This window comes from Lissotriton helveticus, chromosome 9 (genome assembly GCF_964261635.1).
Source record: "Lissotriton helveticus chromosome 9, aLisHel1.1, whole genome shotgun sequence".
NCBI lineage: Eukaryota > Metazoa > Chordata > Amphibia > Caudata > Salamandridae > Lissotriton > Lissotriton helveticus.
In genome coordinates, this window is record NC_136070.1 from 530,082,809 (window position 1) to 530,105,801 (window position 22,993).

General features: G+C 41.3%; 1 protein-coding gene across 1 annotated transcript in view; it reads right to left on the bottom strand.

The window, feature by feature from the left end:
• The window catches only part of LOC144782820 (cytochrome P450 2F2-like), a 280,070-nt gene that overhangs the window by 137,561 nt on the left and 119,516 nt on the right, over positions 1–22,993 (bottom strand). Inside the window, exon 5 of the mRNA XM_078662098.1 lies at positions 4,741–4,901. Coding sequence (XP_078518224.1) covers positions 4,741–4,901 — 161 coding nt within the window. The remainder of the gene's footprint in view (positions 1–4,740; positions 4,902–22,993) is intronic.

Genomic DNA, 22,993 nt, shown 5'->3' on the forward strand with positions numbered 1-22,993 from the left:
TTCACATGGCTCAGCATGATAGTGTGGATTTATAGGAAATGTGCTCTTTGCTTAGCTTCTGGAGAACCTTGCATAATCTCTATCAGAAAACGATGAGCGAAAACAGTTATCTCTCAAACACATTTCATCAGACCTCAGTTTATGATCAATATTTTTCACTGTATACAGTAAAAAATGTCTAAAGTTCAAATATGTAACTTACAACTTCTCCACTTTTAATGCAGGCAGTTAGGGTAAAACATGTCAGAATCAGAGAAGGGCAATCTCTGTTCATTGCATCTGACTTGTTCGGTCTAAAGTTCATGCACTTACTTGGAATTATTAATTACAGATTTGGAATTTTGAATCTTCAAGCACAAAATAACAGGCTCTTGGCTATGCGTTCACCACTGAGTATGCTGGAGCATTGCAGAGCTCAGCACCTGTGTTAGGCTCTTGCATTGTTAAGGGAATTAATTTTACCTGATTTTGTCAGTGCTTTGTCTTCAGACCTTACACCTCAGAAATGAAAAAAGGCAAATCTTTCAAATCGTTTCCAAGCTGTCCTAACTGAAAAGAAAGCTGCTGTGTTTAAAAATAAAGTTTACTTTCTGTTTTAAGTTTGTTTGAGGGCTGGAACTTGGTCTATTTTTTAACATTCACAAAGTGGTAGGGGTCCCTAAGGGACTTTTTCACTTTCGCAACTGGGCTATCATTCCAATTCAGAAGTCACTAACTTTTCAATGTTTTTTCCAACCAGATTCCATTTGCAAAACAATACATTCTATGCTTGATCAGTATCTCGAAGGGACACCGACAATATAGCCCTTCAAAATGGTGATTCAGTATGAGGTTGTAATCCTTTACTCTTTCACTTTTTAGTAAATATATTACTTTTGGTTGTACATTTACGAGTGTAATGTAAGTTTCAACTTACAAGTCCCCCCTCAATTCAGAGGGTGGAGCCTAATTTACCTGTGCTAAATTACTACTAGTAACTTTTCACATATAGGCAGAGATCTCCGCAGTCAGTGACGAGTTCTCGCAATGGTAAAGTATAGGGAAATTAAATTAAGTTTATTAAACTGATAAAATATAGGAAAATATTTTATGATGAACATTCATGTAAACTAATGTTATATATTTATTTGAAATGTAGAACAAAACAAATGCTCAAGCGATGTCTTACTATTTAATTAAATATTCATTTAATTTAAATGTATGAAAATGAAATTCAAATTCTATATAAAAATATTCCACCTAAAGTAGAATATTTATATTTATTTACTATGTATTAAAAATGACTAAAAGTTATGCTTAGAATTTATGTAACTACATGTAATAAAAAAACTATTATTTTGTAAGTTAAAAGGGTTAATAAAATATGATATAAGATAATATTTACGGGTTATTCATATATAATTTTGCATCATTATATTACATATATAATTTATCAAAAAGTCAAAATAAATTATTTATCTTAAAATTATTTCTTATGAGCTTCTATTTTAATCCCCTGCCTCCATTATTTCTATAGTGTGTTGCAGAACCATTGAGTGTCCATGTGTGGTACTAAACTCCAACGCTGGGCTGCTGTACATATGTCCACTGTTTGTGTCCTTTTGGCCTGTGATAACTTTAGAAGTGTAGTTTGTGAATAGCAATAGGCTTATCATTTTGTGGGTATGTGTTTGTGTTTGCATGACTCCCTTCCTAACCCCTCCTTAAACCGCTCTGATTTTGTAATCAATTGTTTTTACTTTCCCACCAGTCCCCCATCCCTCCCACATCTACTACTAAGTATTAAACTTACATGTGTGAAGATGTTCCCTTCAGAAAAGATATGCGAGGTGGAGGTGGAGATTTACCCCCACAGGTTGTGAATAGCATTTTGTAGTATGTGAGTAGTGCTATTGCAGTACTGTTATGTGCCCGAGTTAGGCCCATGTAGCAATGCTGCACATTTCCTTACATTGTCTTCTTTTCAGCACAATAACATTTATTGCTGTGACTTTTTGCACATATTTGCAAGTGTGACAATGTTGGATTAGTTTCTATGAAACTACTTTTGTTTACACATATGGCTTTGTGCAACATTAAAATTGATGATGCAAACAAACACCAAGTACAAGGCCTTTTCGCACAATGTACAAATGTCATTCTATCTTCATCCATGGGACGACGGGGCTATCTACATATCTATAGCATTACTAATCTATACGCACATCACAAGGATGAATTTTATTATCAATAATAATAAGCGTCTCAAAGGATTAGTAGAGGAGGCAGTTCAGGTTGACACAGAGACGCGTGAGTGGTGTCCAGTTCATTGCCTGGACGGGGTCCTACATTCTCTCCCGCCAGGTAATGGGGTTGGATCAGCTCATGGGGGGGTTGTTGGCTCTACACCTACATACACCGTAGACAGCCACAGAGTAGGGCTTGCATAGTAGGAGTACACCTGATTACTACATTGTATTATATGCATGCTTGGTGGAACTGTATCTCCACTTTACTCTTTTGGGGCTTTTAATCACCTTCATTTGCTTCTCTCTACTGATTATCGCAGCACATGATTTCTAAACAAGATTATCATTGGTCCAAACACTATATTGAAAATGCCCCACTGTGTATTCTTTCTCTGGGAACAAGTAGGCACGAGTGACTGAGCGGAAAGGTTCTATATCTGTTACCATGATCTCTGAGGAGTCAGGGTTGTCATGTTCAGTGGCTGCCAGAAACCATTCACTCCCTGTTTGGGTTAGAGGGGCTGATCAGGGCAGTGTGAGCTAGCTAGTCTTTAGGCCAACATATCTTGCTGGAGTGCCCAGAATAAGTCTAGACACCTTGCCCATAGTTTATGTTGTCCAACAAACATGCAGATCCTATGGATTACAGGGAACTACACAACATGGCGCCACCAACGTTGGTTGAGTTCTCATTCAACGGTCTACCTCAGTGGTGCAATCGTGTTTTCTCAGAGACTCTTACTCACCTCCAAACTGGAGAAGTCTGTGGTGGTAGGGAAATCAGCCTCAGCTGTATTATATGTATGTAGCATGCAGATCCTACGGATTAGTGGGAACTGCACAACAATACTATTAAACATATACAAAGTGCAGTTTGTGAATAAATCCCTAGGTATTTCATCCAAAAATAATGTTCTTGTTAAAAACTGTAAATATGAGAAAGTTCTCAAACTCAATTTAATGGTACACATGAACTGACCATTGAGGTATAGAAGGCTGAATTGGTAATAAAGGTATTTGGGCTTACCCCACTAATATCTCAAGGCGTCCTCTTCCTCATATCAGAACTAGATTCTAGAATAAACTATTCATTGAGTTGAGGTTACCTTGCAATAAAAACCATAACGGGCCAAAAGAAGGGCATTTATTTATGGAGGCAGACAAGAATATTACCATCTGGCAAGGAGGCAGGATATATAACTGTAAATTGTAGACTGTAACCTAAGACATTTCTGATGTGACATTTATGAAGTACTCACACTTTACTGTTGCACTTTTCCTACATGAATGTTATATGTAATTGTGCGTTTTGAAAATGTTTGCCTCATGGAATTTTCATAATGTCTGTAACACATTTTTTAAATACTTTTGAAAAGACGTTCTCTTTTCAGTGAGGACCATCTCTTGCCCTTTCTCAAAATCTCTGTAAGCAATACTTTTTCTTCAATGCTTAGCTATGTGTGACAGAGGCAGATATTAGTCAATTGATTATATTTCCCCACAACCTGTACATCCAGTACATAGTTACAATGATATTTCCAGTTTATATATTTTGCTGCATGCCTACATGTCACCCATCATTTCTTCGCTCAATTTCCGCTCACTGCACTATCAGGCCATACACAGTTATTTATTGTTCATGCTGTGTTCTTTATCCGTCGTTTGCTTACTTACTGTCAGCCTTCTAGGTAATGTAAGGCCCTTCTGTTTTTCACAATGTGTATGTGAAGCGCTCTGATACCTACGGGTCTAGCTAGCGCTGTACAAAACTTTTAAAATAAATAAACTGTTCCAGCCTGATTCCCTGCCGCTAGTACCATATCACCATTTGCCGTCTCTTCCAGATACTGTCCTTTCTTCCTCTCCTTCATTGTTCCCTTGAAGTCCCTCTCTTCACCAGGCAGTTGACTCAACAAATCAGTCTACAAAAAAAGCAGTAATGGCTAACAAATGTATTCCATCTCATTGACAATCTTTTACCATGCAGATGCACAGCGGCGGCTCCTCCGCTAAGGCCGAGGAGTGTTGCCTCATTGCTTTAAAGCAGTCAGTGATAATAACAGAAGTTATTATCATTTTATTTATAGTATTCCAGTTGCCACCGGGTTAGGGCGGGGTTGGGGGTAGAACATGCCCGGGCTCCCACTCCCTCCCTCTCTGAGCAAAAAACCATGGCACTCAGCCCAATTACAACGCTGCTATTAACAGCTTTGTGATTGGTTAGGTGAGTCTGGAAGCCTGGGTGCTTCCTGTTCCTGGTTCCTGTGAGGAGAGGTAGCGGCTGGCGACAGCGACCAGCAGGTAAGTTTTCTTTTTTATTAATTTCCCAATCCCCACCTTTCCCTGCCACCATCCCCTACCAGCCGTCACTTTGGGTACACCGAGAGAATCGACCACTTACAGTTCCTCACAACTCCTAGACTCCGTCACATTATCATCAGCCAGCATTTTCTGAACTCAGGTGCTTTCAGTACCAAGTGCATGCTTTCACAAGGATTGTAAAGGGACTCACCGTGCCGCAGGTGCTGCTCATGGCCTGAAACGTGTCTTGGACACAATGGACCAGCTTTTCAAATTCTTTATCTTCATAGTCAAACCGGCTCCCAAACAGGGTGGAGCTGATGATGTTGGAAAGAGATCGGCTCATGCAGAATTCTGGGTCAATAGGGGCACCTAGAACAAGGGCAATCACGTGCAGGATTAAAAAAATAACACAAACGTTCTTTGACTCACTTAAGGCCTTTAATCATAAGGGATGTGTTTCTGTGGAAAAGAGGGTGCATGTACCATGATACTTCCGAAGGGGAACAGCGTTTACAACGCAACCTGTACAACAAAGTACCTTTACGACGCAACCATTACAACGCAACTTTTACAACGCATTGCGCTGGGGGGCGCTCTAGGATAGGGAATAGTTTTAATTTACTATCCAACACCTTCCCTACTATCCACGGGGACTGCAGTTGGAATAGTAAATTTAACTATTCACTATCCAGCGCCCCCCAACGGAAGTCGTTGTAACGACTTGCGTTGTAAAACTTGCGTCGAAACGTCATACATCCACTTCTGAATAATGTCTCTATTTACTGACTCAAGATGTGGCACACGCTTCCTTGTTTTTTGCACTTTACTGCTGTTTTATTGTTGTTTGTTATATTTTCAATCAGATCGAATTTTTATTTGGTGTTTTATTGCAGTTTTTCTTATGATGTTTTATAATTCGATTTATTGGGCATTCTAATGTAGTTTAACTTCTACTGTGACGGAAACAAAAGTGTATCTTGTAGTTCATGTATATAAACATTTAAACATAAACATAGAAACATTCGTTCGCACATAAAAACGTAATACCAAATGGTACACAATTACCCTGTTAATTTAGTCCTCGACCCATCAGCACTCTCAGAGTATGAACTCGCCCCGTTTCTTTTTAAATGTTTTTATAACCATTTTATAATTCAACTTGAAATCACTATTACGTCACATAAAGTAAGGTAAATACAAGAAAACTATATTTAATTTTTTGTCCTTTTGAACTTCCTACACTTAGATGCTCTATAAAATATTTATCAAAGCAATGCATTCCAGATTCATTATTTCAAATTCGCATTACACCTACAAAATGTCCATAGCAGGTTTGTTGGCAAAACATTGATTGCATTCTAAAGAAACCATTTTTCGGCCTATCAGTTCATTTTATACCAGCACCTCTTATTTTCACAAACTAGGAATTTTAGGTTTAATATTGATAAGACGCTGTACCACATCAAACACTATGCAAGTCCTAAACTTAGTCCTACATATAATTTTTTTTTCAAAGAAAACGTTACTATATCCATAGATGGTAATCTTGCTGAACACACATACCTCATTTGTATCATACATTCATCTCACAGTCTCCAGCCTAAGAATCCAAAATAATTGCACGGAACTGACGCATAACTAACAAACTAATTAACCCATAATTGACCCTGTTCACAAAGTAGTGAATCGACACCTTAGAAGCATACCTACACCTGGGTGCAAATGTACTATTTATGAGAAATCACAAATATTCCAAGAAGTATGCCATGAAAACTGCACTTTGGCACAGGTTACTAGCCCTGTTACTTAGAATATCATGCAACATTTTCCACTAGCTCCGGTTTCAAGGAGTAGATTTAAGCAAAGGTAGAACGTAGCCCCCTTCCCCTTTTCTCTGCGGGAAAACATGTTTCTCATTGAAGATTGACTTTCACCACACCCCCAGCAAATCTGAGGGCAATCTTTTCTCCTTCTCATCCAGGAAGCATGGTTTCTTCATGACTTAGGTCCTTATTATGAGTCTGTCGGTCCACGAACCACCTAACTCACTGTGCTGGTCTACCGACCAACCTATTACGACTAGGGTGGTTGGCCCTACCTGGAAGCACTGCAACTGTTGCAAACGACAGGGAACCACTGTTCCCTGGTAGTAGGGCAGCGGTCTTAAGGCCGCAATATGCTTGGCAGGGCCGCATGGGTCCCACCAACCATATTACGAGTTCCCTCTCTGCCACGGTTTTCATAGCAGTGAGCCCGCCATGAAAACTGTGATGGAGGGGGAACAGAGGCGGCTCTACAGGGCCCCCTGTTGCCTCACGCCGTGTGGATACTCACAGGGGGCATAACATGTGTTGCCCTGTGTGCATGTACACCAGTACTTGCCTGGCATGGACTGCATACTGTGCAGGTACTGTCTTTGACGTTCCCATTGCAGTGCATATTTCATATGCACCGCCTTGGGAACACCAAAGAATCACCAGCCAGACCAGGAGAAAACTCCTGATCGGGTGGGCAGTTCGGACACAGGTTTTGCGGTGCGGTAGCAGGAAGGGCCCTTAGAGCCCTATTATGAGTTTGATGGTGTCAAACTCGTGTAGGAAACCCCCACCAGATCAGGAGTTTTCTCCTGGTCTCGCGGGCGGTTCTTTGGCATTCCAAGGTGGATGTATGACATTACAACGCATGCTTTTACATCGCATGCTTTTACATCGCAGTTTTTACAACGCATACCATTACAACGCATAGCGCTTTGGGGTGCTGGATAGTGAATAGTTTAATTTACTATTCCAACTCCAGTCCCCATGGATAGTAGGGAAGGTGTTGGATAGTAAATTAAATCTATTCCCTATCCTAGAGCGCCCCCAGCGCAATGCGTTGTAATGGTTTGCTTTGTAAAAGTTGCGATGTAAAAGCACTGCGTGGTAAAAATTGCGTTGTAAAGGATGTTTCCCTTCCAAGGGCATTGCTAATGAAACAAGCACTGCAATGGGAACATAAAAGGCAGTACCTGCATGGCATGGACTGCACACAGGAGGGGCACATGTTGTGCCCCCGTGTGCATCCACATGGCTTGATGCACCATTTGTTTCCTCTTCGCCACCGTTTTCATGGTGGGCTAACCGCCATGAAAACCGTGGAGGAGAGGAAATTCATGATATGCTTGGCAGGATTGTGGCAGTCCCTCCATGCATATTGCGGTCTCAGGACCGTCATTCAACCACCAGGAAACTGTTCTTTACTAAGAGGTGGATGAAATGCCCCAATCTGCATAGGTTCAGGGGATGAAGAGAGAACTTGCTCTCGAGATATTTCAATGAGGCCACCTTACTCTGTATTCCAGCACCGAGACATCTGCTCCCTCCTCGACCAACTTCAGACAGCAGCCCTCATCCTCCTGGACCTCTCAGCATCCTTCAACACTGTCTCCCACCACACACTAGCTGCCGGACTTCACAACGCCTGCATCCAGGGAACAGCCTTAGAGTGGATTTGATTTTTCCTCTAAGGCAGAACACAAAGAATGAGACTCCCACCCTTACTCTCTAAGCCTACGGAGATCAGATGCGGAGTACCCTAAGGATCTTCCCTCAGCCCCACACTCTTCAACGTCTACATATCCCCCTCACAACCATCATCAGAAAACATGGACTCAACATAGTCTCATAACCTGACGACACCCAGCTCATCCTCTCACTCACCAAGGAACAAAACATCACCAGGTGCCTTTTCCAAGAAGGGATGAAGGATGTCACAACCTGGATGAGCAGCAGCTGCCTGAAGCTCAATTCGGAGAAAACAGAAGTCCTCATCCTTGTCTTCACCCCCTCCGCATGGGATAACACCTGGTGGCACCCCGCCCTCGGAAACCCACCCACCCATTACGGACCACGCCTGCACAGTCTGCTTCTATTCACTCAATCGAATGTGGAAGAGAGGTCCATGAAGGCCAAGAAAATAGTACCAGTGTGGGCGACTGTGTACTTGTTCACTATCAGGAAGAGGTTCCGGAATTTCTCTTTGGTTGAGCGACCGGAACGAAACCCATATTGTGTATCTAAAAGGATGTTGTTCTCTGCAGCCCAGGTGGATAACCTTTCTAACAGTATTTGTCCAACCACTTTAACCACAGATTCCATCAGGGAGATAGGTCTGTAAAAATGTGTGCTCTCTCCATTCCCTTTTTTAAAGATGGGGACAATAGTGGAGGTGGCCCATGAGGCCAGGCAACCATTCTGACAGCCGCTTTAATAACACAGTAAACACCGTAGCCCAGAACTCCATGTGGGACATGTAGATGTAGGGCAGGATGCCGCCTGGACCAGAGGCCTTATCTCGTGTCATGCCCGCTCTTCCCTGCCTCACCTCTTCCTCAGAAACTGTTAGTGCGGACCTTTCATTTGCTCCCCTTCTGGCTGATAACTGGGTCGTGGTACCCCCATACATACCCTCATAATGGCTAACCCAGTTATTCTCTGTAATGTGCACATCGAGAGCACTAGTGGGCTCTATTCCCAAAATTGGGCTGTTGATAATGCCCCAGAACTTAGTACTGTTCCTAATGGTACTGGGCTCCATTATCTTTCCCCAGGCCTCCTCCTTCAAGGTGTGTTTTAGCCTTTTAAGGGCAATTTTGTACAGTGTTCAACGGGTTCCAATTAGTCCTCTGTCTCTTGGGACAGCATGCAAAGCCGACTTATGGGACCTGGCCGTACAGGCACATGTTAGATCGAACCATCTTGGGACCTTATCTCGTTGGTTGTTCGGGCAGGAATCGTTAGTAGGTCAGCTATGGAGCAGGAAATGAATTTAAAACGGCTTAACAATTTGCGCGTCCATAGATGATGCTGGACCCCCAAACAGATCTGGATTTCCTCCTGGCAGTTTGCTAGATAGGATTTATGAAAAAGGCAGGGGGTAATCTGTGCCCATGTATGCCTCCTACCCCTATCTGTGGGCTTTAGGGCACCTCCACCCCTACTCCCCTTCTTAAGATCTAATGGGTTACGGTTGCTATAAATACTTACAGTGATTAAGAAGTCTGATATTAGATGGAATCGGGTGCGGAAGCGAAAATGAAGTCAATAATCAAGCCACTACCATGCCCTTTAATAGTTGATGTGAAAGCACTCCGGGCAGGGTCCAACGTATCCATCGCAGATTGCAGATCAATGTCACATATTAGAGCATGAAGAGGATCTCCCTGTCCTTGAGGTTGAAAGTGCCCTCCCGGATAGCGTGGACAGACAGAGACCCCTAAGCCCTGGATATTTGGGTCCCCACAGGAGTTAACATTAAAATCACCTACCTGAACAATACTAGGCGTGTAACTTGTGGGGGTACTAGAGCCATCCAGAAATGTACCCAACCAAGCTATGTTACATGTCTCAGTGAGGGAGGAAACAGCTTTTTAAAAGTTTAAAAGCAACAAACTACTGGACCCTCGTGAGAAGAGCAAGGCCTGCAGTCATTGATTATCAGTTTTTAATTCTGTAATTCCACTTTTCAGCCAAAGAGATGGATAGACCACAAGTCCCCTCTTGGCTCAACCGGATCTGGGCGGGCTCGCAGGGACAAAGAAAGATTTATCCCCTTTCAACAGAAAGGAATTGTTCGCAGCCCAGGTCGCCTGCAAGAAAATAATGTCAAATGCCTGGACAAAGCTATGCCAATCTAGGACTGGGAACTTGCTTGTCAAACCGGCTATTTCCAGGAGATAAGGGAAAGGTATGTTGTGTCCCTGGGATAGAACCCCGAGATGTCTTGTTCATCTTGGTTTATACCATCTGGGTGTGGGGAAGGTGTTTCAGGAAGTGGGGACCCGGGTCCTACCAGTCGATCACAGTTCTCAAGGAGGCCTAAGGTGGCAAAGGCGTTTAAAGGTTGGAACAGGGGGTTACCGCTCATAGGATGCAGTGCTTAAGAGTCTCCTCAGGAATTGTGGATTTTGTGTTGGTGCCGGGGTGTTTGTCTGTAGAAAAAGCTAATGGGAACGTTTCCCAGAACTACTACATATGGTGTTGCTTCGGGGGGTAAGTGGGTGTATTTTGGGCCTGCACGCTGTATACCCAGCTCCTCTAATGCTGGGATTGAAGCCTCACCTCCAGCAGTTTCGCTCTGTGTGATCATGTTACCACCTTGGTTATCAACACTCATCCGCTTTGCCTGTTGACATTCCCTTGGGGGGGAGTGGGCACGACCTGGGATTGAGGGTAGTGGAATGGGTAGCACTCCTGTACAGAGAATTACTAAATGCGCTTGCTGGACTGGCCTCCCCTGATACTGCCTTCAGGATAGATTGACCCTGGGCCACATTTACACCACAGCTTGGGAGGACCGTTTGCACAGCACCGGCTATGTTAGTACAGTCAATACTGTATCCCATAAGGTCTCCTGGGGTAGATTGTATGAGACTGCGAAACGTAGCAAGGCACTGGCTTGCCTTACTTCATTTTGGGAAGCTCACTTTATCTAGGTGATATTACATCTGTTTACTTCTAACAATAGCCAGCTGGAATTTGGGGTACCCTAAAGCCTGGCCTTCAGTCCCACTCTCATCAACATTTATGTCAGATCTTTAGCAGCAATTGTGGAGTCATTTAGTTTGTCCTTAGCATTATATGCTGATGACACCCAACCAGTTCTAACACTGTCCTCCTCTGAGGTGAGGGGCTCCATCTTACTTAAAAGTTGTACGATGGCGGTGACTCACTAGATATATTCAAACAACTTGAAACTAAATGCCAAAAACACAGAAATTCTCCTGTTGGATAAACACTGAGGTCTGTGTACTGGGGTCCTCACTAGTGGTCTGAAATGTTGGGTTAGGAAAGACCTCCAGAACCCAAATCTGAAGTAAAACTGTAGTGTAGTTCCTATTATCCCAATAGGCTCTGCGCATTGGAATAATATCTTCAATAGTATAGACGTAGGACAGAGGTTAACTAGTTCTTCTACTGACGATATTAGACTTAAGTTTTGTGTGCCAGCTAGCTCAGAGTTCACTAGAAACTTTCTCGAATAAGCGAGGAGGAGTTTAACCTCCCTGGATAGACAAGAAGGGATTTAGTTTCTGACAACCATAGAACATGACAACTTTGCTCTCCCTGATCAAGAGTATATCTCTAGAGTCGTGTGAAAACAAAAGACAGCTATTTTACTCAGTCAATACGTGCATACTTAGTTTCACCAGATTGTAGAGAAAAGGAAGAGACAGGCGTGTTCAATAAAAGGTGTTATTTATTGATCAGTCTCTTTTCTCATACAAGAGAAATGAATCGCTACGATTGCAATACTTATAGTTAAGTAAAGTGCACACAGTAAAAGCAGGATCATAAAATAATACTGTAAAAGCATTGATATGGTTTCTTAGCCATATAATACTTTAATATGGATAAAAGATATACATACATATATACATTGACTAATCGTACTCAACTGGTGCTTCTAACTACGCCTACCCCGGTGTACCTGACCTAAGCCTAATACATGGGAGGGAGTAAGTAAGTAGCAGTTTAAGTTAAGTTTGTTTTGCCAAGAATCTGACTCAAGAATTCTCTGTAAGGGTTTAGTCAGTTCAGTACCTGGGATTTAGAAGGCTGGAGGGCTGGTATCTTTTTCTCAGGACTCAGTATCCCAGTCACCCGCGAAGGTGGGCTGGAAACGCTGGAGGCTGGATTTCTCGGCAAGAGAAAAGACAGCGTCTTCCTCAGCGCGTCAAAAGGGGAGGGGCAGCGTCCGTGGGCTCTCGCATCAGCTGGGCTCTCCGGCAAGTAGTCACTGCTCCAGGTTCATCACCACCTTGTTTCTGCTTAGGGCATCGTTGGTATATTTATACCTGAGAGGTGCTGGGTTTGACGTAAGGATGGACATAAGACGTCAATAAGATGTCACTAAGAACTGAGCGTTCTTGCAGTGCTTTACAGGAGTTCTCGGACTAAATCAAAACATAGCAGGCGGGGATTTCCCAGGTTGCTCGAGGCTTGGATTTGTTTAAGAACTCGATGTGCTTTCTAGGGGGGCTGGAGGAATAGTGCTTGCTTAATGTGACAGCATGCGCTATGACTAATTTATGAAACGGGTTTCTGTACCGTTGTATGGATATTAGTGAATTATAACTGGACAAGGGTCAGAAATAGGAGTATCGATACAGGTCCCTAGATAAACATACTACACCCACTCCACGAATTCATGTCCATATTTACTAACCTAAGCAATAGTAAACAAAACTAATAGTGCATGTGTATACCGAACTACCCCAAAATAAATTTTTTGCATTTGAAAAATGGCATATGCGAAATACACGAAAATGAGTATAGGTACTGTATGCATTCAAGCAGTGTAATCATTCAAGAAAAAGAAGCACATTTATATCAGCATGAATGATTTGCGAAATTACACATGAAATGGCTCTTAATACAGAAAAAAAAGTGAGAGACCACTTCATCACATATAAATACAGTTACTTGTAAATATGCTAGAGGTTGAGGTAATGTATTGTCTCTAGAGTTCCTAAAAATAGAAGCTCTGTTCTCTAAGAATAGTTTTACTTTAAGCAGAAGATAAGTGCCAAAAAAGGTAAATATTTTTGGATTTTGGAAAAAGTTTTAGTTTTCAGGGGAAGAAGAAAAAGTAGTTCTCAGTAGCTTTGTTTTCTAAAGCTGAAGGCCAAATTCAGAGTTCATGGAACGCTGTGTGTTCGTTTGCTTAAAGTCATTCTTTCTGTTCGGGTGAAAACATCATGTCAGACAGACTTTCAAAAAAGCAGTTTACCGCTTCAGGTGAAAGTTCGACCAGATTGGAAAATGTCGTTACCATGCAGTTGTGCGCATGTTCACTTTCAGTGATGTTTCGAACAGCATTGCTCACAGAAGGTCGTACCTGGTTGATGCTGCTCTCATCTTGTACTTCACTGCCCTTCAATCGTAGTGGTGAAGTCTCCACGAATGCCGTCATCAGGATAGGTAGCCGCTGGGGACAGCACGATGCATGAGCCTTTACTGGACCCAACAAAGTATCTGCATCCAATGGTACTTCTGATTGTAGTGTAAGACAGGTGTCCAACACGCATTCTTCGCCGCATAGCATGCACCTCAATACAGGTAAGACACAAATCTGCCATATGGGTCTGAACGAAAGAAACCAGGTCATATTCAGATCTCTTAGGACTTTAGTTATGCGGTCCCGATAGCGTATAGCTAGGATCGTTTCTTCCATTGTTGCTGGAGTCTTGTCTGTGACATGGCTTACCATAACGAAGCAAGAGTAGCAAAAATAAAATGCCTGCTACGAGTCCCAACAGGAGTGGAAGTCCGCCGAAGACAGAATGGACAAAATTGGGAAATATACCCTGGACTGCTTTGAATGGGGTTAACAGTCCCGAAAAAACGGTCTTAAATACACTCGCGATACCAGTTGTATCCGAAATGTTTAATATTTCGTTTAGCATTTCTGCGAAATGTAGGGGGCAGTTTGTTGATAACAATGCATGTATCTCTCCCGTTGTCCTTGCAACTTGGAGATCATACGTTTCTTTTGACGACGTCAAATGAACTGGCGTCTGTAGGAGCACAGTCTTCATTCTGCTTAAAGTATCAATTCGAATAGAAGAGATTTTCAAACTGGGCCAAATTTTTCCCTCCCTGTCTGGAGTGTCGTTTGGATACAATACTCGCTCACAGCAAGTGACCATGGAGCTTACGCTTACTAGATAAGGTTTTCCTGGCAGCAAGCCACAACATCTGTGATCCACAATTAGAATGTAGCTCCCGTTAGAAAGCCATCTAAAGAATGGTTCTATGCGTTATAACAAAGCAAGATCTCAACGAACAAGCGCAAATAGTTCAAGGTATAGGAATTAGGTTTGGGATGCAAACTGTAACTGGAATGGAAATGCCACCTGCCACCGTAACAGAAAGCGATTCGAAAATTAGGCCTACCAGTACGAAAAATATTTCAAAACTAGAAACAGACAACACAAGAGTAATACCAGATGAAATCGAACCAATAGTTACATTTATTCCAGAGTTTGAAACATTGGGAAAACACGACATCCTCAATCGAGGAAACATCTTAAAATTGATCAAGGAAATTCCAGCACTTAAGGGAATTGTCTCCCAAGATATGGAAGTAGTAGAGTTTCAGCATAACAGAGCAAGGCCAGGAATAGAAAACTCAGTTACTACTTGGAAATCGAAAGAGATAGCAGCACAAATTTACGCACACAAAGAAACATTCAAGAACTGGGGAATTAAAATAATTCAACACAAACAACCGAAATATTCTTATCCTCTATATAACAGCTCGGAAAATCAAAACTACAAGGAGCCCCAAAGGCCCCAAACAAAATCGTGTTTATACTCAGCTCGAGCAACCTCCCCAGAGAAAGGAATAGCAACAAAATCTACACATAAAAATCAGATACTTACTTATCGGGTTCACGGTAGTAACCAAGACTGGTCTTGGATCCCAACCGCACTAAACGAAAAGAGCTCCTAGAACTAACAATGTAAACGTATCCAGAAAATATGCAATTGGGAGACAAAACGACACAACACCAGGAGACCAAATTAAACTATGTTCTTGGAATGTGCATGGTTTTAACTCTCTAGAGCAGGATCACGAAACTCTAACTTTTCTTGACAACTCAGACATAATACTCTTGCAAGAAACATGGAACTTAACACAATTAGGAATTCTGGGTTTCTCGGATTATCATATACTTGCAGAAAAACACGCCAAATACGGTCACCCTCGTGGTGGTTTATCAATCTTCATCTCTCAGAAATACAACTGGACCCAAGAAACAATGGACCTTGGATTAAACTGGGTACAAGCAATAAAAATAACAATACAGCCTCTGCAACAACTGCTAATATTAAACATTTCCATCCATCCAGACCAGAAAACTAAAACGGATAAACTGGAAACATTACTAACCCTTATCAAAGCTTTACAAAAAACAAATAAACAAAGCTCCATGATAATCTCAGGAGACTTCAATCAAAACTTACTTAACACAACTATGTCAAGTTTGCATAGAGTAAAAAGGGCAGCAGTCGCAACAACCCAAAACATTCGAAGGAACATAGAAAAAATGGGCCTAACAATACTAAAGAGTAAGAAACCGTGCTTCACCTACGCGAGCGGCAGTGTTAAATCAGTATTGGACTTCACACTGGTATCAACGAATCTAACAACCGCAATAGTGGACTACACAATAGTTCAGCGTCCTGAAAGTGACCACTTTCCACAAATTCTCAGGCTTGACATCATTGTCCCTACAGCCGAGAGAATGAAACAACTAATTCAAGAAACAGAGAAATTTAACTTACGGAAATTGAAATGGAGGGGCAAGGACACTCAAAATATTATGATCACGGCCACCACTTTCATGCGCCAACACGAGAGTTTTGACAACGGCGAGACAATAAAAACTTGGGAAAATCTATTAGAGGTACTAATGGAAAACCACTCTGCACACCCGAGAAGAAACAAAGCCCACACAAGAAAACCAGCGCCCTGGTTTAACAAGGACTTAAAACTAGAAAAAAAGAAATTAGCCAGAGCCCAGCGATTGGCAGTAAAGAGCCAACACACAAACATCGCAGACCTCAGAATCATGAGAAAGGAATACCGAAAAAAACTGTGGGCAGCTAAAGGTCAATACAAAGAACAAGTATGGACAAAGCTACTGATCTCGACAAAAAAAGCATCCCCCAGAGAGTTCTGGGAAATTATAAACGAATTAAACATGGGACCCGCACTACAACAGGACCCCGGGATCAGCAACACGGAATGGGAGACACATGTTAAAAATCTTTATTTAAAAAAAGAACCCCAAATAACCAGAAAAAAAGATCAAGGAAGACCAATGGAGGACGAGGACTCTAGTTTAAATCCACACGACACCGTCATAACAGAATCATACCCTACCCAAGAAGAACTAAAGATAACACACGCACAATTAAAAAGACTAATACAGAAATTAAAATCAGAGGGGGCCCCGGGGCCAAACGGCATTCCAACAGCAGTCTATAAATCAGACACGGACTTCTGGGCCAACCTATTATCCACACTTTTTAACGACATCTTAAAAAAAGGAACGCTCCCGGAAACTTGGAGAGGAAACATCATCCACCCAATTCACAAGAAAGGGGACCGGAAAGAGCCTGGAAACTACCATTTAATTTCCTTAATAGATGTTGAAGCCAAGTTGTATGCATCTTGCCTATTGAAAGAGCTGCAGGACTGGGAAACCTTAAGGAAAATAATCCCAAGGTTTCAAATAGGATTCAGATCAGGGATGGGGACAACTACTAATCTGGTCAGTCTTTGCTTAATAACAGACAAGGTTAAAAAAAGAAAACAGAACCTATACGCCTGTTTCGTCGATATAAAATCAGCTTTCGATCATGTTAGCAGGCCCAGGCTGTGGAACAAGCTAAGAGAGTGGAAGATGCTGGAATACCTAATAAATGCAATATCAACACTATATAGTGACACATGGGCCAGGGTTAAACAAGGAAACGGTCGCAGCCTGACCAACAAAATCGAAACACAGGACGGACTTAAACAAGGCTGCGTCCTTGCTCCAAGCCTCTTTAATCTATATCTTGCTGATATTGGAAGAAAAATTGAAGTAATAGAAAGCCACGCACCAAAACTAGGAAACACTCCCGTACCCATAATGCAGTATGCCGACGATATTGTCTTACTCAGCCAAACACCTGTCGGGCTGCAACGCCTAGTGAACACGCTGGTTACGTACCTATCAGAGGAAAACCTGGAGTTGAATAAAAACAAAACTAAAGTGCTGCGAATCACGGAGGGAAAGAAACTTAAATATACATGGACAATCAACAAGTCTCCACTCGAAGAACAGGATTCGTACAAATATCTGGGGATGACCATCGAGAGCGGTATAAAAAAAAATAAGCATATCCAGGTACTAAGAGGAAAAGCGCAATCACTAATTTATGCATATAGACAATTGCATAAGACAGTGGGCGGCCCAAACTACACCCACTTACTAAAAGTCATGGCCGCCCAGATTATTCCAATCTTGTCTTATGGTCTAACTGGATGGCTCGGGAGGGAATCACCAATCTTAAACAGTTTACAAAACAAAATATACAAAGTGGTGTTTGGGTTGCCAAATGGAGCATCAGCAGCCCAAGTTCGATTAGAATTTGGTTTACAAAATCAAGTAATTAGGTCAAATTCTACATTCGTAAAACTTTGTCACAAGCTCCGTCTCGCACCAGGTGACTCCTGAGATAAAATGTGCTGGGAGGATATAAACTTCCAAACAAACAAGCCGAATACCAACCATTGGGGAGAATTCCTTAACCAGAGCTTGCCAACCCTTGGACTCCACGAGGTATGGAACAAAAACATTGACCACAAGCAGTTTTGCAAAATTGCAAATGGATCAGCAAAAAAGATCTCCTTGCTTACAGACAAAAAAACCCTAAGCAAACGGAGACACGCCTGGACAGTAATCAATACATATTCCACCCAAAAACCGCAAGCTTTTCTAGCCCAACATTACTGTCAACACTTAAAAAAAACGTATATATCGTACCGTATGGGCTCGCGCTTTACAAAAGACTTAATGCCTTCCTGGAAACGCAAAATAGATAGTGCCAACTGTAGACTATGTGGAGACAAGAACAAAACAGTGGCCCACATATAATGTGTATGTCCTACACTGCAAGGCCTAAGAATAAGACATCTTCGGGGAATTTTCAATACACTGAAAATCCGGACCTGCAGACAGGCGGTTATACGGTGGCTAAGCGGCGTTTCCCCCATTCTTACATGTCGAGGAATTAAGTTCATGTCCATGGCATTAAAACAGATACAAGAAAAGGAGCAGGCAAATGAAATTACAAAGACTAAAGCAAAATAAATGGGCTCAATATCGTTGAATGAGGCACATGACAAACTGTAAAGACTATTGTTAGATAATTATTAGATTTAATGACAATTTTTAAACCTGTATTTTAATTTTTGTGGACGTACATTTCTTACTGCTAGTAAAGATTGTAAAGATTTTAAATAATCATACAATAAAAACATTATGACTATGAATGGTTCTATTTGTGTTGCAGGTGAGTGATTTTTCACAATTGTTACCACTAAGAAATACACTCTGTCCTTTTTCACTATAACATGTGTGTGTATAAGGTAGGTTCCATGTTGACTTAATGTATCCTTTACCCAACCTTTCATACTGGCCTGCCTGTATATATTTTTGGAAGTATCGAAGTTGGAAAGTCGTTATCGGAATAGTTATTATCCCATGTATTATCCATTCAATGACAGGTCGTTCTGACATTGTCAATGGTAATCTCTCAAGTTTTTCAATGCTCAGAATTGTATACTCTGCACCCTTTTGTGCCAAGCTGATTTGTGTATCAGTAAGGTTATAGATAGCGAATAATGACGTTGTGTTGATTAAACGCCAAGGCACGTAGCCTGAACGCAGATTTTGTAACGTCCAGCCAAGCTGTACAATAGAACCTAATTGGGACTGACCATGTTGCAACATCAGTAAGTCTTGCTCTGTTATATCGATTGCAGATGATACAATACTGTCCAGTGAATATATTCTGGAAGACAGAGTCATTAACCCATTGTCCACAACAGAAAGTGATTTTTCCAAATTAACACGGTCAATTTCCCGTATTTTCTCTGCTGTCTCAATTTGAGTTTCTTTCCAAGCTTCGTTGTAAGCTGCATATATAGAGGCCGCTATGAAACGTTTTTGATGCTGTTTGCGCGGTCCCATAATGAAATCACGCAAGGCAGCACCTTCTTTAAGTAAAGTCAAGTGTTGCTTAATTTCTGCCAGTGTGGATGTATGTAGCCATTCGAGGCAGAGTTTCCCCACACTGTATGTAGTTACAATCCCTGGATGTTGTCTCTGGGAGTATCTTGGGTCTGGCCGGGTCAATTTGAACCCGTGTATTTTGTTCAGGAATCTATCTTGACAATTATTTGTGTCTGTGGGCCAAATCAACCATTTTTTCCAATCAGGATGTGTTCTGTTTTGGTTAAAAATATGGGATACGTCTATCTCAACATCTGTAGTGCTATTACTATCAGGTGTTGGTTTTGGAATAGACGGTTTGTTCAAGTCTTTAATTTTGGCTAGGCCAAGACAGGTTGTCTGTTGAATTGTGTCATTCAAGAATATAATTTGTTCTGGGATCATGCAGGCTCTAAATAATGATTCTATACCTTGCACCTGCCAATCTTTTGTACCCCAGAGTGTTTTCGTTTCAATATTATTGTTCCAGAAATCAAAACCGAATGTATTCATTTTGTAAAAAAATGATTCTGAATAGATTAATTTTGTGTTTGTTAGCATGGTTTTCATTCCTGTCTTATTTAACAATTTGAAATAAAACGTTTCTGCATTACTTGTGTTAAACCCTGAGAAATATGGAAATTTTTCATAAAATGTTTTCAAACTGCCTTTTGGTGGAGTTGCACAATGTTCCCATTGGTTATAATTAAAAACATTTCTAGGTTGAGCAGATTTATGCAGATAATGGTTACCATAGTGGTTGTAACAGTACATCTGGTCATAATTAGATGAACCCTGTAAATAATCATGTTCTGTAAATTTAGCTGACATCACTAGATCTGACATCATATCATTAATACTTTCAAAGTCCCAATCATCAGCGAATGTGCTCGGTTTTACAAAGTCACTTAATGAAATCTTAAATTGATGAGGATACTTCAAAAGCTCGACCGGGCCATAGATTTCGTAATCAGTTTTGTCCCATGCTACCCCACCGGGTATAGGATTGGCTGTGAAGTTTACTGAAGAAAGTTCTCTTTTCTCGATGTGTGAAGACTTGTGTGGTTTCAGGGCCAAGTTGATATTCTGACTTGCTGTGTCCATGGTAACATATTTTCCCTCAATGAAATGTCCCAAGCAGAGTACCATGATGAGCCAAAGTATGAGGACAAATACACCTTGTGCCACCCAAAATTCAATCCATGGAGAAATCAGATAGGTTTCTTGTAGTTGATGAAAGAGTTCCTTTGCTTTTTCTTTAAAGGTCTTTGATGTTGTCGACTGTTCCTCAGGTTCACTCGGATCCTCAGTAAAATCATCGAAGTTGATAAAGTAGCCTGATGCTGTTCTGTCAATTGTTTCAATTGCTTCTGGATTCCTTTTTGTTTTTGGAATTTACTTTGTTTCATTAGCATAGTCTGTGGTTACATCATTGTAGACTGGTTTTTCTTGATGTAAGATTTGGATTTGGGTTTCAAGAGGTTTAAGTTCCATGGCTTTGTTGCATAGTCCTTGTTGAATCACTGTAGGTGTATCAAATGTGATTAGTCTCTCAGTTTGAACCTCTGTGTTTGGAGCAAATTTTGGTGTTCTGCTACTTCTTGGGAGTCCACTCGGCCTACTACTTATTATCGGCCACATGATTGTGGTTTAACCAGGTCGATGGATACAACTCGGTTCTCCTTTTTACCAGCAAGGGGCGGTAATACAACTGATCTTGTTCCGTTGATAGCCAAGACAGGTACTGCTTTTCTGTAAGAAGGCCCAAATTCCTTCTTTACCGTGATCTTCTCTCTGACCAGATCCCCGATTTTTGGAATCCAGACAGGCCTTGCTGGGACAGGTGGTTTTTCTTCAGTGGTTGTTGGCTGTTGTTTCAATTTTATGTTGCTCAGGTCTTTTTTCTTTTTTCGTTTAAGTCCTGTAAAATAGCCAAACGATCTTTGATATCAAAGCATTTTTCTTTAACCACTGAAGTTTGACTATCGAGGTCCTGGATTAACATTCTAGTCCCAAACAATAGTTCGTACGGACTGAGACCTCTCAGAGAATTTCTTGGTAGATTGTTAAGACTACGTTAGACACTTATTAAATGTTTGACCCACCCAGCCCCCGAACCTAATACCTTTGCCATTATAGTTTGCTCTATGCCTTGGTTTTTTCTTTACACCATCCCGTTTCCCTCAGGAAGGAAGTGATAAGAGTCCCGCAATGCAACGCCCATGCTGGCCATGCCCCCCCATAAGCTCGAGAGCTAAAAGCAGGACAATGGTCAGAATGTAGCACGCCCCTTGCGTATATGCCATTATAGACTCGCAAATCTTTTTATAACAGTTCAGACGTCAGCCGAGAGCTGGGGTCTACATTATAAGTGAAGATAGTCTCTACATGTTAATATGACGCATTATTCATACTGTTTTTTTTTTTTTATGTCGATAGCCTAATCCTTTATTGAGCGAAACGCCATGGCAATACACCGTCTCGGTCGCCACTGCGATCCCTGTTGCAGTTTGGACAGTTTTTTGCAAATATGTGATGTTGCAGGCTCATTCCTGGCCACCAGTATGTGGATTGCAATTCTTCCAGAGAATCCTTAAGCTTAAGGTGTCTAAGACCCTCACCCATATGTGCGTCTGCTATTAACAATATTCTTCTGTTCATGTTTGGAATTACTCTATCCCCCACTCCAGGGATTTGAGCAAAAGGAACGGAGTTTGCATCGATTATGTATGTGTAATTGAGTGTCAGTCAAAATACTTTATTGGGATAACTTAACATCATATAAAGACAATGGCAGAGTACAGATTATTTAAAATACATATACAATAAATACATGGTTTAAAAACAGTTGAAATACATACAAAAAAGATAAAAATCATACAAAAAGTCATACATATAGTGCAACATGCGAGGTACTAAGAGCCCCAGAATAAGACATATCTAAAACCAGATATGTCCCTGTTACAATTCCTATTATAGTCACAAAGTGCCTTTTATAATACTCAGTTTATGCTATTGAAGGGGGATTATTATATTTTTTAGCCTAATGTTCCTGCTCCTAATGGCACTCACTAGGAAGCTAGCCACGTAGAACATAATCCTAGGAGTCTGCAGAAGCTGTAAATAAATAAGAGCAGGTTTAACTTGAATAAATCCAGCCTCCTTTAGGATGGGCACAAGAAACTTCCTCCTCGCCTCTACGTAATGCCCACAGAACATCACTAAGTGCATAGTATTTTGTTCGGAGAAATGGTCACAGGAACATGGTAACGCCTTTTCTGGGGTACTCCATACAGGATAAAAACCAAGATTAAAATGTATCAAATTAAAACGAAACCGAGTTAAAATAAACCTGTGGTAAGGATGGGTCACCATGTTCAGGTAGCTTTCTGGGCCGTCAGGTATAGATAATATTAGACTGACCCTAACGCTTGGTTTTTTCAACTCACTCTCTTCTCTTTCCAGGGATAAAAGCTCTCTCATTGCACACTTTGTTAATGCAATATCTTTGGGTGTTATGGACTCTGTTGCTGAGTATAACTCTGGCCTCCCAAACTTGGTGAAATTTTCCTTAATGTAAGTCAACCACTTAATGTTATTAACTTTATCCAAACACAGACAATCTTTCATGATGATATGATTTAGGGGA